The 16,832-nt window shown below is 44.7% G+C and overlaps 1 protein-coding gene across 8 annotated transcripts in view; it reads right to left on the bottom strand.

Moving 5' to 3' along the window:
• Positions 1 to 16,832, bottom strand: part of fhod1 (formin homology 2 domain containing 1) — a 66,031-nt gene that overhangs the window by 40,388 nt on the left and 8,811 nt on the right. For all 8 annotated transcript variants that reach the window (XM_078288566.1, XM_078288610.1, XM_078288587.1 and 5 more), the window contains exon 3: positions 14,641 to 14,706. In XM_078288566.1, the coding sequence (XP_078144692.1) occupies positions 14,641 to 14,706 (66 nt within the window). The remainder of the gene's footprint in view (positions 1 to 14,640; positions 14,707 to 16,832) is intronic.

Genomic DNA, 16,832 nt, shown 5'->3' with positions numbered 1-16,832 from the left:
AGTTATTAAAGTCTTTGACCAATCACAGTAGCAAAGCAGATTGATGTCATCTAGAGCGACAACAATCATGGCAGCATTCACTTCCCAGCTTTTAAACAGGTGATTGTTCCCGTTTTAATTCTTCACCAGATTGCAAAAGTTAGCAAAAGTTAATATTAGAAAACGTTAGCTAACCAAGTTGAGTGTAGAGAAATACTTTCTAAAGAAAAGATGTGATGAGGAGAGAGAAACGACACCACAGGTAAACGCAAGCTACATGACAATAAAAATGGCAGAGAATAATGTGTTAGAGAATTTCAGACAGCAGCCAATTCTTTAAAAAACCAAGAAAGATCAAGTGTTTGGACCAAGAATGAAAACTTTGAAAGAGCTAGAGAAAAGAAACCTCTAAAGAGACCACACCAGTGTTTTTAGTGTTGTTAGTATCTATATCAGTATGAACTGTGCTGCTCCGGTGAGAATAAAGCTCCTGTGCTGCTGAAGGTCAGATGTTTCTATGTGATTTCTCCAGTTGTGTCTCATATAGAAAAACTCAACAGCCTTATAAGGAAAAAGAGCAAAACGCAGAGACCTGCATCATTAAATAGGAACACATTCTTGGTGGCGCTGCCAAGCTGCAGCCATCTAAATCATTCCCAGAATCCAGTGGAACGAAGGTTTCGGCTTCGGCTGTCGATTCGGCCTTCAGCGAGGACAGACAGCTGGAGACACCGCCGGGCCGCCGGGCCGCCGGGCTGACTGGTACGGCAAAGTCCCTGCATGTAATATCATTTACCTCTAAAAACTTCCAAACCCGCTGATATCCTATGAATTTCTGACTGATGACGGACAAGATACTGTCATTATTTGGTCAATGTGATAAATTATAGTAGTAGGGACTGACAGGGTTTTATTTGGTCAGTTTGATGAATTATTAAACAGTAAACTTCCAGTCGGTGATCATTTTAAGGCATCACAACCACCAGTTTGATCAAAAATCAGTTGCACAGTCAGAAAAGTCTTAATTTATGCTTTTCCTTTTGTCCTTTCCTCCACCACACCCCTGTCTGTATGTCACCAAACTATCAGCTGGAGGGAACATCGGTCCTGGGTACTCCCTGGTAAGACCTTCCTTTAGATTTGGCTTCCTAATAAATTTCTAGGGATTTTTGCTTGATCTTTGCCCTACATTATAATGACAAAAACCACAAGCCTCACTTAGGCCAGAGAGTAACACACCTTACCCACCAGCAGCTATCCAACCCAGCTCAGTGTTCATGGGCGTCAGCTGGGAATGGGAAGGTGTCTCTGGGGTACCAGAGACCCCAGGGACACCTTCCCATTCCCACTTTATTTATACATGATATTTTTAATCCTGAACACCTTTGGGTGCTCAGTGTCAGGCCTCCTCGCTCTATCAGCACACAAACTAAGAAACCATGCTTACTTTAAAGGCCAAAGTCATCAGCCAACACCCGAGACCTGTTAGAGTCCACCGACCCCAAACCCAACAAACAGCAACAACTGCACAACAAGCTGCAGTGTATGTTATGTCACAGAGAGACTAAGCATCCACAGCTAATAGCATGTGGCTACTAGCCATCTGGAACCACTTCACTCCGCTAATGTGGACAATTAGCTATGATAGGCATCAACAGGCCGCTGTGGCTCGAACAACCACCTCTGGCCACAGCTAGAGAGGTGAGCAACATCAACTACTTTAAGTGAATGAAAGTGTGTATAGAATGCATCAACAATGTTAAACATGGAAACATGAATAAAAGGAAAACAACATTCTAAATGAAGAAATGGGCAATGTCCTCTAGCGAAATCTCTTCCAGCAGAGGTGTTTGACTTCTGATCCAGCCATGTGGAGAGAAGCAGGATGAGAAAGAATCTTGTCGCTGGTAGCAATGAAACACCCTGAAACACCCTGAAACACTCTGAAACACCCTGAAACACTCTGAAACACCCTGAAACACCCTGAAACACCCTGACACCTTTCTGAAACACTCTGAAACACCCTGAAACACCCTGACACCTCTCTGAAACACCCTGAAACACTCTCAAACACCCTGAAACACTCTCAAACACCCTGAAACACCCTGACACCTCTCTGAAACACCCTGAAACACTCTGAAACACCCTGAAACACTCTCAAACACTCTCAAACACCCTGAAACACCCTGAAACACCCTGAAACACCCTGACACCTTTCTGAAACACTCTGAAACACCCTGAAACACCCTGAAACACCCTGACACCTCTCTGAAACACCCTGACACCTCTCTGAAACACCCTGAAACACTCTCAAACACCCTGAAACACCCTGAAACACCCTGACACCTCTCTGAAACACCCTGAAACACCCTGAAACACTCTGAAACACCCTGAATCACTCTGAAACACTCTGAAACACCCTGAAACACCCTGAAACACGCTGAAACACTCTCAAACACCCTGAAACACCCTGAAACACCCTGACACCTCTCTGAAACACCCTGAAACACCCTGAAACATCCTCTCAGAAGAGGGAGGGAGATGGAGAGGAAACAGCTAGTATAGAGGACTTTCAGGTGATATAACATCCTCTGGCGGCCATATTGGAGGTTCTCAGCTCTTGGCAACAGTGGCTGAGAACAGATGATTGTGTTTCGAGACTTATGACTCAACGTCTGGAATAGACGATTAAGTTCTGTGCTGGGAACTGATAATTTCATCCATGATCCATCTGGTTGATTTTGTCTCTGGTGGATTTTTTCAGCTAACCATCACTGTCTTGTTAACACATCTGATTAGCACACTAGCTAACGTATCTAGTAGCAGTCAGCGTTAGCATGTTGTGTATTTGCTGGCTAGTTAGCTAGCTAACAGTTTGTTCAGGTTAACTGAGCTGACTCTTCTCAAGCTACAACTCAGAGTGTTTTGGAGTAGAGACTAGGGCTAAAGACAAGACAGTTTACTGTGTCACAGTAACCTACATTTGGAAACAAATCCACCTTATCAGTTCATTTTACTGAATGTATCTATGCCCACACACCACTATCTTCATCAGGTATCTCTTTTTCCCTCCTAATTGTTATACAGTATAATTAGTCATTTGTGCACAGCTAATTTGCAGTGGATCTCCATGGTTTTGCCAGCTGTTGTGGTTGTTAGATGTCTGACGCAACTGTGAAGCCTCTGTTACCTCAGCTTATCTCCTGTCATCCTATCTGTCCGGTTGGTTACACCCAGAGAACAGTGCCGCTGTTTGCTGTTATGTAATGCAATGAGGAGGACCGGTCTGAATAATGATCTGCTAGGTAAAGCATACCATGGATTCTTTCGGGAAGATAGAAATAGAACACACAGGGAGTTCCTGCTTTCTTAGATTACCATTACCAATGAGGAACCAGATAGGAGGTCAGTGCCTTGCAGTTACAGGACGGTGTCTCTAACCAGCAGGACACGCCTGCAGCATAAACACTGCGTAAGCACTGGCAGTCCATAAAGTTTAATTCTGTGATGGAGTTCTGAGTTTACACTTGACACCACTAGCAGACAGCTGACCAGACAGACCAGACAAAATCTAGTCTCTTGCAGCCAGACGTCACGTCTTGTGAGAATATTATTTTCAACTGGACGTCTGGTAAACTATTCATGAAGTGAAAGTAAAACGAGCGCACCTCCTATTATAAAAGTTTAGGTGAGTGTTCCAAATAAAAAGTGTCAAAATACTTCAAAAGCCTTCAAAATGTTTAAGTAACTGCACTGTTGAAACCTCGGGCAAAAAAAGCATTTTCACAGCTTCCTTGTACTCATCATTTTTCGAATGATTACCAGAAAAACCAGTAGATATTAAGATTAAGATTAAGATTGCAATTTATTGATCCCCTAGGGGAAATTCAGGGACAACAACACCTGGAAATCGTGATCCATATTGTGGTCATATCGCCTGCCCCTACTACTCACTAAGCTGTTAGACTCTTCTACAAGCACAATGGATTAATTTTTTCTGCAGGTTTGTCTCTGAAGCAGCAGAGTTCTCCTCTAGCAGCGGCTACGAGGTTCAGCTTCAGAGGAGTTTAGCACGGAGTCGTGGGAGTCTCCATGTTGGCTCACTGCACTACTGCAGACAGTGCTGAGATGCACAGCACCAACGCTCCTCCCACCAGACGCCCTACGAAGACATGACGCCGCGTTAGCTGGTGACAAGGCTCCGCCCCTTTGTAACGGGAAAGGCAGGCAAGTTTCTCCAGGCCTTCAAGACAGAATGAAAGAAAGACTGTGCCGAGTCCAGTTGAAATCAGACCAGACCAGACCAGACCAGACCAGACCAGACTGTCAGCTGTCAGTCACAGTGAAAACTAAATGTACATCAGGAAATGGCAGCTTCTCAAACATGAGCAGCCTGTGTGATCTGCTGACTGGACAGGTTCTGGTCCAGGTTACATCTTCCACATGTTCTGCTCAAGAACACGAGCCGGCTGAGGGGGTCGAACCCGTCACCTTTCAATCCCTGGCACTGTCTCTCTCTGCACTCTGCCAGCCTGCTGGTATTTCTCAGAGCTGTATGAGAGGAAGATGACTCACGCTGACCGACACCCAACCTTGACCCAAAATGGCCGCCATCCAGCCAGTTTCAGTACAACAGCTGAGGATGCTATAACTGGTTTATGATGCCAACCCACCGGCTGACCAGCAGTGTGTGTGTGTGTGTGTGTGTGTGTGTGTGTGTGTGTGTGTGTGTGTGTGTGTGAGAGTCTAGCAGAGTTGTGATATCTCGGAGGTCAGTGAAATTCCTCTCTCCTGACCGCAGATCCTACAGATAGACTTTAGTGACTGGGTGTAGATCTGACATGTTACAAAGAGAGAGAGGGGGGTATGGGGTATGGGATAGTCATAAAGGAGTGTGTGTGTGTGTGTAGGGGGTTATAAAGGGATGGTGTTACACTAAGGCAGGGTTAAAGGCCCATGGATTTAGGCTGCATTCATGTCCCATGACTAAAATACTGTTCACCTCCGCTTCAGATGGTAAAGACTACTAGAACATACTGTTCACCTCAAAGTCTGACATCATATGCTTTTACGTAGAGCGAGTGAGCCAATCACAAGAGACTCTGACAAGAGTCTCCGTGTTTCATTCTGCAGCATTTGTTTGGAGCGGAGAGCTGAAAGCTTGAAAACCGGCGAAATGAGCAAATTGTTTGTTTTCAAAAATATCTGTAAATGGGACGGACTTAGAGACAAGAGAGACAGAGAGAGAGAGATAGAGAGAGAGAAGGATTCAGGTCTTTGTCCTGTAGAGACAGGAAGTGACCCAGATATACTTAGCATGGCATTTCCTGTTAGTGCTAATGTTGCTAATTGAGTCTGACTCCAGAGATGGTACAACAGAAACCAGACCTGCCGGCTTCATTTCAGAGGACAACTTTATAATCGTAACAAACCATCAGCAACCAAAAATCTAGAAAAGTATATTGTGTCTTGCCATGTGTTCTTGAGACTCACTTTGTCTCATCAGGGTTCATCACCAAACCCAAGTAGAATTTACCATCTGAAAACTGAGGTGAACAGAGTTTTTCTATAGGAAGCTTGCTCAGCGATGTTTCAGACCCACTGGTATCTTTATTTCTCAAAGCTACTAGCGACAAATCTAGCAACTTATTCCGACCGGGGAACAATGTTAATGTGTTGAATCCATCAGCTGTACTAACAATTTGGTACAGCTGATGCCACTTTGCGCTACTTGTTTGTCTAAACCAAAGAGGTCTGATGATCGCAGCTCTTATATACAGCGCAGCCGCTCAGCCCCCCGCAGTGCAGGGACTGAAGATTATATATTGATATGGAAATACGATATTGATACGGTTTAGTATTAGCCAGTCATGAAGTTAGCCATGTCCACTTTTAGATATCCGCCTGTCTCAGCTGTCAACAGACTGTAAGATGCTCAGAATTAATACCTTTATAATGCTAACAGGTATAAAGACAGGCTGGTAGCACTGCTAGCCTGTTAGCCAAACCCTGCTGTAATGCTAACAACAGATCCATGATCCAAACCCACAACAACATGAACACTGACTACTGATCAGAGAGCAGTTTTAGATGTTTAGAGCATTTCAAGGAGCTGCCCGCTGAGGATCAGTCTGGAGGAAAGATAAAGCACAAAGACCAGATCACAGTCCGTCATGTGGTCCGGTCTGCAGCGACCCACTGACAGCCACAAAACATGGAAGGAAACACAGTCATAGTCTGGCTGATGTAGTCATCAGGCCTCCAGCCAACACACACACACACACACACACACACACACACACAGCTTTTGCAATGCTGTACCTAACAGGAAAATGCAGGCGTGTGTCCTCATGGTGAGTCATGTCAGGATATGATTCGAGTTTGTCATTATACTGGCCACACACACACACACACACACACACACACACAGGACGCTGCGTCAGCGTGACATAGTTCTGGTAACAGCAACAATCAAACTGACCCAGAGTCAGTTCCTGCAGCAGAAACACCAGCAGGAAGAGAAGCGCTCTGAAGACACAACAGATCTGAAGTCAGTCTGGTTTACACTGCCTGGTCAGGGTCAAAGGTCAACTGCTGTACTGCAGCTTCCTGGTGACTTGTATGTTTTATCCACTGTATTATTAACTGTACCTGTGCCGTCATGGTGAGCTCAGTATGTTTTTATTATATTTTGTTCGTGGCTTGGAACAGTTATAGTAAAGTTAAAGTGCTGATACTGGCAGGAAGTCGTCGTCGTGCAAGTGATGCACAAACAACGCACAGGGTCAGCGCTCAGTTACAGCCGCCATCTTGAAATAACCAGCTGGTGGAAACAAACAGAAAGATAAAGGGAAAGCCAGAGAAAGCTGAAAGAGACAAAACCAAAGAAACGGAGAACAACGACAAAACACTGCAACCAGAAATACAAGCACTAATCACATTAGTGCTGAAAGATCTTAATTTTGCATATATAAATATATATTTTGAATAGATAAATAAAATTGTTAATAATTTCGCAATGCGCAACAGAGAAGTGCGTTTAAAACTATGTGGAGACATGAGTTGAGTCGGAATACTGATCGGTCTTTTTAGAAGAGAAACAACTGGAGGAAACTACGGCAGCTGAGAAGGAAACAGGCAAGGCACCATTGATGTTAACCTAGGTTAGCTGCTGTTGCTACGGTTACACATGTGCGTTCTGGACAGGGTCCCATACGGTCAAAATAGTAACGGAAAACCAAGGGGTGCCGATCCTGTGCCACACTGTGCCAAACCAGACCAGACCAGACCAGACCAGAGCCAGCGGGTACAGAACAGTTCTGCTGCGGCGGAAAAACCAGATCAGAACTCCCAGCGCACTGTGTGTCTGAATCTGTGAATAAAGCAGAAATCCCATAATAATCATCTGAAGTGGATTTTCCCAGCAGCTGCCCAGCAACACACACCGACACAAACAGCTGAGTGAGTCAGTCGTGTCAGTCGCTGGTCTCACTTTCCACTGCTGCCATGCTCCAGGACAGCAGCGGGGCGTGTGTGTGTGTGTGTGTGTGTGTGTGTGTGTGTGTGTGTGTGTGTGTGTGTGTGTGTGTGTGTGTGTGTGTGTGTGTGTGTGTGTGTGAATCTTAAGTCATCTTAAGTGTCTGGCTGAAGCTGGAGTCAGCAGGTAGGGTTCAGTGCCTTGCTCAAGGGCAGTTCGTAGACATAACGATATAAACAAATATCCACACAGCAGCAGATGTGTTGTTGTTTTCACCTCTTTTCTAAAGCTTGTTCTCATGTTCGGCCCGAGTCGAAGCTTTTCCTTTTTTTAAAACTAGGTCGTCTCCTCCCCCTCACCCCCTTCCATCCCTGAGAAAAAGTCTGGTAATGGCGGAATCCATGAAGCGAGCGAGTAAACTTGTTAAAGGTATAATATGTAACATTTCCGCATTAAAATATCTAAAAACGACTAGACCTATGTTATATATTTTTTTGAGTTGTGTACTTACATTATCCCAAATGTTTCCAACAATGTTCAAACCCAGAGAAATCCGTAATTTTATTCAAGGTAAGGGTGCGTTTCATTTGGTTGCCTGGCAATGGCGTCATATCCCCTTTAACCCCTAACGTCCGGGGAAACACGGGAAACACCAGCTGATACGTCAGAGAGTCAGGAAGGAAGTCGGCCAACTAGCTAGCTAGCCACTCTGTTGTTTTTTTTCCATTCTATTTGATTTCATTTCTATTTTTTATTGCTCACTCGTGATGGATCGCGATTATTCATTCCTGTTTGCTGCGCGTTCCGTCGCCGAAGCTGTCCCCGTAAAAAAACTCCCATGATCCCACGCTACTTCACGACGTCATCAAACTACGTCTTTTGTTATTGTTTTGATTGAGAGACCGCTAGCGGCAGAAATTACATACTGTGCGTTTAAACTAGTAAACTTGTTAAACTAGTAAACTTGTTAAACTAGTGAACTTGTTAAACTAGTAAACTTGTTAAACTAGTGACCTTGCTACCTGACTCTTCACGTGTCATTGTGGGTCATGTGACCTTCAGCATGGGGAAAAATCAGTCAAAGCGAGACTGGTAACCGGTGATATTTCTCCGTAGGTACGTTTATTTTAGCCATTAGCCTTTATGGTTTGTCCTTAAGGGCTTCCGTCGCCCAGTAGCTTTGCTGTGTGTGTGTTTTACAAAATGTGTTGCGGTTTCTGTCGCCCTCTAGTGGTCGGAAAATCGCTTAGTGTAGCTTTAAAGTTAAGTTAAATATCGATTAACATGTCGTCAAGGTGTTTTGTGAGCTAAACAGAAGGTGGAACGGCTGCCGGATAGAAACAGCTGTTGGAAATATTCTACAGACACACTGAGCTGCTGAAGTTTGAAGCTTTAAGATTTGCCTTGAAAATAAATGTAATGCTTTGAACTTTGGTGTCAGGTTTACATAAGTTTAATTATTGCTGACTGATTCGCTTACTTTTAGTTTTACATTTGTAGAGTTATTATATTTCTTGAAGTATCAAAATTTATCGAATTGTGGGCAGAATGTGAGATTTTATGATCTGGAGATTCTTTGCTGAAAGAATCTAAATGGAATCGAATCGCTGTTGACGAGGAGCGCAGTATCAATACAGGTTGCTTATTAACATACAGTATTCCACCTATATATTTTTTATATATCAAAAATATTTTATATGGTTTATTAGTGAATCAGGGTTGCAGGTTTCTGTTGCAATACAATAATCTGTAACCACATCTGATCAGATTCATCTCAGGATCCTGCTGCAGAACTCACTCTGATCCTGACATCAGCAAACAGCATGATTTATCTGGGGAGTAATAGGAAGCTAATGAGGGTTTCTGGGTTGGCCTACACCTGTATGAGGTCCACACACACACACACACACACACACACACACACACACACACACACACACCTCACTCTCACTTCTTAAACCAGATTATTTTCAGCATCAGGCACGTTATATTTCCCTTGTTTCCCTTGTTATTCTGCAGTTGTCATTTAGATTTTGTGTCTTCACTGTCTGGATTAATGTGTTTCTTTTCAGTTTGTATTTTGTTCTCTGTTATGTTTTCATCCTAGTATTTTATCAGTGTCTCATGACGTGTCACTAGCCTGTGTTAGCGTTTACATTCGTCATCACCCGTTAACCAGGCCGATCAAATGAAACAGGCATGGTTAACGATTGAAAAAGAACAAGTGAAACTGAGGAATGATGAATGAAAATGCTGGCACTTCAGTTGAAACCAGGCAAGTGTGTCAGTGTGTACTGTACTGCTAAGTTAGTGTGTTAGAGTCTGTTGTCCTGCACCGTGTGTGTTAGTCTGTAATGTTTTACTATGTCAGTTATCAATCTGTTCCTGCATCAGTATCACCAAGTCTAATTCCTGTATATTTCCTGGGGATTAAAGAGATTCTGTCCTGCAGGACGTGGCATGAAGCGTGTTTCTTGTTTCTTTAACCCTCACAGTGACAGAAGTGAAAGCGGCTCTGATCTCATATCTCCGTCAGCAGTCGTTAAACACACACAGAGGCCTTTAACAGGGAAGCGTGCTGGGAAACCCCCCTCGGCAGGAAGGGCGGGGCCGTGCCAGGCGGGACCGGCCTGACAGCAGGAACTCTGGGAAACTTCAGCGGTTCCCGGGAAAGGTAAAGCGTCACAGCTGAAGGTTTCCGAGGAAGCGGAGGTGGATCGGCTGAACCTGTCCAGACTCAACAAGCAACAGGAACCAACAGAGAGAGACAGAGAACCTCGAGGATCTAAAGAGACCGGCAGAGGCCAAACCACAGTCAGCCGTGTTTTATTTTAGATCTGACTACAGTTCTGCTGGTTTCTCTGGTTCCGCTATCCACCTGTCTGGTGTTTAGATTTGAACTAATGGATGAGGACCGGGGGGGGGGGGACCACTATAAAAAGACACGATCACATTTACATCGGCTGCCTGTGAGGTTTAGAATCAATTTTAAGATTTTAATGACAAACTCTGACCGTGCAGAATTCACACACAAATCTTTCTAGCGATGCCATTGGCTACTAGAATGTAAACAACAATTTAAAAATGTCATTACAAAGTGACAATAATATAATGGGGGGACAGAGGGGGGACAGAGGAGGACAGAGGAGGACAGAGGGGGACAGAGGAGGACAGAGGGGGACAGAGGAGGACAGAGGAGGACAGAGGGGGACAGAGGGGGACAGAGGAGGACAGAGGGGGACAGAGGAGGACAGAGGGGGACAGAGGGGGACAGAGGAGGACAGAGGGGGACAGAGGGGGACACAGGGGGACAGAGGGGGGCAGAGAGGGACAGAGGGGGACAGAGGGGGGACAGAGGAGGGACAGAGGGGGACAGAGGAGGACAGAGGAGGACAGAGGGGGACAGAGGAGGACAGAGGGGGACACAGGGGGACAGAGGAGGACAGAGGGGGACAGAGGAGGACAGAGGGGGGCAGAGGAGGACAGAGGGGGACAGAGGAGGACAGAGGGGGACACAGGGGGACAGAGGGGGACACAGGGGGGACAGAGGGGGACAGAGGGGAGCTTGGTATCATCCTTCAAATCCCTTCTTAAAACTGTTATAAGCAAGCTTTTTTGTAACTGTTCTTTATCTGTTTTATATGCACATTACTTACACTTAATTTGGTTTTTCAATCTTACAAATGAGATATTTCAGCTTTCTAAATGTCCCTCCATGACTTCTCCTGGACTAACTCTCTGCACAAACCAGTGTGCAGTAAGCATTGTGCAGTTACATTTTCACAATCATACAAGGAAATTACAGTTGTAAATATATTTTCCCCCTCAATTGACAGTTTTTTGGCGTTCTCTCAGACTCAAAAGCCTTTGGCCTGTCTAGTGTTAACTGTAAAGGAACAGCAGCAGCAGCAGTGGCTCAGATAAGGCCAAAAAAGGCCAAAAACAAAACCAAACTGGAAACTGACTGGAGCTCCGCTGGGATCAAAACGCCGACAACAAGGAAACAGGAGTCATTTGTTCTGCAGCGAACAGAAAACCAACAAAACACTGGAGGAACCGTTCAGTAAACCTCCGGTCCTGCTGACTGAGGGAGAGACTGCTAACAAACCAACAGCAAACCAACAACAAACCAACAACAAACCAACAGAAACAGAAGCAGCGGTCAAGATCCTGCAGTGAAACATTTGTCCCTCTGGTTTGTTCATTTCACATCACAAGAACGACTGGATGGGCTCTGCAGGCAGACAGGTGGCTGGAAGCAGACAGACTGACCTGCAGTCTGTCTGTCTGTCCGTCTGTCTGTCTGTCTGTCTGTCTGTCTGCCTGTCTGTCTGTCTGTCTGCCCTCACAGTGTCGTAATGTTGTGATGTGACTGAACCCGTCTGTCCAGCTCAGCAGCCTGACGTCGCTCTGGATAGTTTACACTCTAATCATTTATCCGCCTCGCTCATCCGGAGACTCCAGTGAGGGAAACCGCAGAATAAACTTCAGTTCCTACAGCAGGTCGACATTACAGTTACATTTTACATTTATCAGCTGTTTAAAAGACGTCTAAATGGTTGTAGCTGTTGAGGCTAAATGAGGCTCCATGGTGTTTAAAAGTGAAAGTTTAGTAACGTCTGTAACTTAGACTGCGTCTTCTGGAGAGTAAGATAAAAATAAAGCATTATCTTGTACATGTGGACTTCTCTGCTGCATGCTGTTGATATTTACAGCTTGTTTATGCATTGTTTAAATATGTAAAGGTCTAAAACTGGGCTATGCAGAGCCAAGAAGATCCTGGGATTTATGAGAGCTAAAGAATAGACACAGCGTTGAAATCATGTCTGGTGTTCAGTAAGGAGGTGAAAGGTCAGAGGTCACAGCACCCACACAACAGACGGTACAAATAGTCCTGTGAGAATGATCATGATGATAGAGAAGTGAAGGGAGAGAAATAAGAGCTGAGTAGTGAAGTATTTTTGTATCAGACAGGCAGACAGACAGACAGGCAGACAGACAGACAGACAGACAGACAGACAGAGAGACAGACAGACAGAGAGACAGACAGACAGACAGACAGACAGACAGACAGACAGACAGACAGAGAGACAGAGAGACAGACAGACAGACAGACAAGCAGACAAGCAGAGAGGCAGACAGACAGACAGTCTGCATCGATCAGTTTTTTTGGGGTCGATTCTGATCACTGACTCTTTAACAGTGTGATCAGCTGATCACCAGTCCAAACTCCAACTGAACTGATGCGTTTCAGACTTTCACCAACAACAACAACAACAACAACAACATCATGTAACAGAGAACAGCAGCAGCAGAAACAGTGAAGTTTCAGTCCAGCTCTGTCTCAACAGACCATGTGGAAATAAAGCAGTTCTTCTGTCCGGCTAACTGTTTCTGATCATACAGGCGATGAAAATCACAACAACATCAGAAATGAATAGATGTGGCCTGTCAATGTTTATTCAGTTTAAAATATTGAATCCAATAATCCAACTGTTCAGAGAGGAGAGAAATGAAATGACCAAATGAAAAACAGCGAGGCCGTTTGAAGAACAGACGGCCCGTTGTTAATTAAAAATATAAAAACAACGTGATGAATTATGGGTCAAATGGGACATGAGCATAAATAATGAATGCAGGCATTGTGAGAAAACTGTTTCACACGCTGAAACAGTGAGGACAGAGCGTCCCATGACTCAAAAAACCATGAAATCAGTTTCCTAATAATCCGCCACATCAAACATCATCATCCTCGTCCTCCCTCGGGGACTGAAGCAGAAACTCGTAGGTATTTTACTGACAACACCGACTCACATCCGTTAACGTCATCTACACTTTAATCCTAAATCAGCCTGCAGCCGCCGGACGAGTCTGGACCTGCAGAGAGAGAAGCAGACTGACTGATCTCTCCTCCTCTGATCTCCATCTGCTGCTGTCTGATATTCTCTCTTTAAATCAGTTCATCATTTGTAAGTCTCTGCAAACAAACTAACACTAAAATTACGGCTCCACTGATACACAGGGCCGATGTCTGATCTGCTCCAGTCTGACGTGATGGATATGATGCAGTTTGATTGGTTACATATTTAATGTAGAAGTGATCAATACTACACTGGTTGTCTATGGGAAGACCTTAACCTGAATTGATTTTAATGCGACAGTTTGATCAATATGATGAATATTACCATCGTCGGATGAAAACTTTAATCTAATGGGTTGAAAGGTTTCATCAACCCAAAGATCATGTGTGAATGGTTGACATAAAAATCCCCCGAATTTGAGTTACAAGGTTTTCACATGGCGATAGAGATACATGTTAATAATGTTATTATTATTATTATCCAGGCGTTCAGTGGACAGTGTTAGTGTCCCATGATGGTCTAAATGCGGTTTCAGAGGCTCTGGAGCGACCAGTATCTGCCTTACAAACTCCTACAAGAACCAAAACGGAGCAGAACCACTATGCTGCGTTCATGTGCTGCTGGGAAAGTCCAACATCCAGGACTTCCAAGTTGGCTGCTAAACAGCGTTGCATTCACGTTATATTTTATGGGAAAATCAAACCGGAAGACAAGCGATAAACAAACAGAAACCGTTACTGAGGCTGCAGTTTTGAAGCTGGAGAATAGTTCAGTGTCGGAGGTTTGAGCTCTACTGAGGGAGTTCTAGTTATAAAAAACCAAAGTGCGTGTCGTCTTATGGTCATGAAATGACTCGGCAAGATATTTTACCATACATCACTGTATGGCAGAAGTCCATGTAAACTAATAGATGTAAAATAAACTGTCATCTGATCTAAAATCACAGCTAAGACACAAAAATTCAGTAACATTTAAACAATAATGCAACTTTTGCTTCTTTTTAGCAATCAGATTCTGCCCCATAAAGAACAGACTTGGTGCAGGATGAGTTTCACCACAGTAATGAGTTTTCACCGCAGTCTGAAGCAGCTTCATCTCACTCAGCGACAGAGTGAAGAGCCTCTTCCAGCTGACTGAACGGACTTTGGCTCTTCAAGGAAAACGTCACTGCGGTTAAAAACGTAGATAGAGAGAAAGGAAATTCTCTCCTGACTGCGACTTTCCCCTGAGTCATCACTCCTCCGGCAGAGGGGAGGATGGAGGGATGGAGCCATGGAAAAGGAGGAGGGAACAGAAAGAGGAGAAGGAGGAAGAGGTAGTTACCCAGGATGGAGTGAACGCGCACGGAGAGCTGAGTCCTCAGGATCAGGATGGGCTTCTTCCCTTTTCTGTGGAGAGAGAGAGAGATTAATTTATTCTTTGAAAGATTTGAAAACATAAAACAAGAGTTTTTCTTTACTGTCTGATTCTCATAAACTAGCTGTGGAGGAAGATGACAACATGTGAGACGAGAGAGAGAGAGAGAGAGAGAGAGAGAGAGAGAGAGAGAGAGAGAGAGAGAGAGATTGAGGTTGGATCTTATGGGAAAAGCAGAGGGAGAGAAAGTGTTCAGACTGTCTGGAGGATTCAGGCAGAAAAGCTGATGAAGTTTCTCTGCTGTCAGGAATCTCAGGGAAGATTCACATCACACAGTTCAACACAGTTCAACACAGTCAGACTGGGAGCGGACCAGTACAGCCAGTCTGATACTGGTGACACTGGCAGCTGGTCAGCTGAAACACATGAAGCTGGTTGAGCTTCATATTTACTGTAGTCACAGAAAAATAATGCGTCTTAACTGCAATCACTAGTGACCGACGTATCGGCCGCTCTGACGTCACTTCAGTCACATGATGCTGCAGCCAGTCAGCCTCTACATGGTTAGCAGACATTTACCCAAGAATGTCGGCCATTTTGACTAAAATATCCTCTTTGTAAAGACAATCTGCTGGTTGAGGAGGTGATTTCAACAAATCTATTCAGCAGAAACGTCGATGAAAAACTGTTGGACAAATGGTTCAAACTTCAGTCCCGCGACTCCCGCCCACAAAGTCGCTAATTGCTAATTCTCAGAGTGAGAACAAGCCGTTGGCGAGGGAACCAGCAGACTCTCTGAACTGCTCCACAAAACCTGAAGACTGGAGGGTCGAGACTCAGCAGTCTGGAACCAGACTAACATATTTACACTAAATAGGCCCTTTTCACATTCTGTTTCTCAGCTTCTGCATTGAGAAAACAACCTCCTGTTGCAGCTCTGTCCTTCACTAAATCACTCCACAACCTGCCCAACATTTTTTATTTCTTACATTGTGCATCTAGTGCTAGTAACCATTACAATTTTTTGGCAGATAAGTCTTTGTCAATAAGTCGCAAAAATAATCTTGCCACAGGAAGTTGTAATGCACCAGTTTAGCTGTTACCATGACGATGTGAAAAGGGCCTATTGTTATCAGCAGAGCTGCCAGCTATATAGAAAACGTCTCTCAGGATCACCAGTCGGTCACCGGCCTCCTGCTTTAACCTGCATTCACTTCTGGTTCTCTGCTGGATCCATGTTCTCACAGCGGCCCGGTTCCCCACAGGGACGAGAACTTAACCTTAACTAAACCTTAAGGAAGTAAAACTGTATGGAGAGACTTTGAAATACGTGCAGTCGTCCTCCAGCTGATGTGAATCTGTGCTGAGCGTTAGAGGCGGCAGGTAGAACCGAAACGCAGCAGAACCGCAGAACCAGAACGTCTGCTGGACGGTTTCCAGAGAGAGGCGGGAGAGCCGTCGACGCTGCTGCAGAACCAATATAACCAGACCGCTGGGAGTAGAGTATGGAAAGAACGACAGCACAGAGGTATGGAAAGAATGAGAGAGAGAGAGAGAGAGAGAGAGAGAGAGAGAGAGAGAGAGAGAGAGAGAGAGAGAGAGAGAGAGAGAGAGAGAGAGAGAGAGAGAGAGAGAGAGAGAGATTGTGTGTGTGTTTGTCTAAGGCTAAAAAGGGAACACTTTTGAGGTTTTCTTAGTCACAGCGTCATCATAGTAGTCACACACACACACACACACACACACACTTTCCAGGTCCTGTTTCAAATTACGTATGCCCCCCCCCCCTCTACCCCCACCCCTTTAATACCCACTGTCCCACTATAAAGCTGCCAGAGCTTCAGCTGGGACCACATACACACACACACACACACACACACACACACACACACACACACACACACACACACACACACACACACACACACACACACACACACATAAATATAGATTTCCTGTGTTATGTCAGTATGAAGCCAGCAGCAGCCAGAACCAGCAGGGGTTAGTGTGTGTGTGTGTGTGTGTGTGTGTGTGTGTGTGTGTGTCATTGGCCTGCTCTTTTCCTGGTGACGTTTTATTCTAAAATGTGAAGTTTCCCACTGAATGATTTTCCCTTTCTCCTCACTCTACTTGTTCTCTACCAGAAAGAAAAGAAAAGAAAA

Source organism: Centroberyx gerrardi, chromosome 1, assembly GCF_048128805.1.
Source record: "Centroberyx gerrardi isolate f3 chromosome 1, fCenGer3.hap1.cur.20231027, whole genome shotgun sequence".
In the NCBI taxonomy this organism is placed as follows: domain Eukaryota; kingdom Metazoa; phylum Chordata; class Actinopteri; order Beryciformes; family Berycidae; genus Centroberyx; species Centroberyx gerrardi.
The sequence above is the reverse complement of the archived record's forward strand: the minus strand, read 5'-3'. Positions and strand labels throughout refer to the sequence as shown.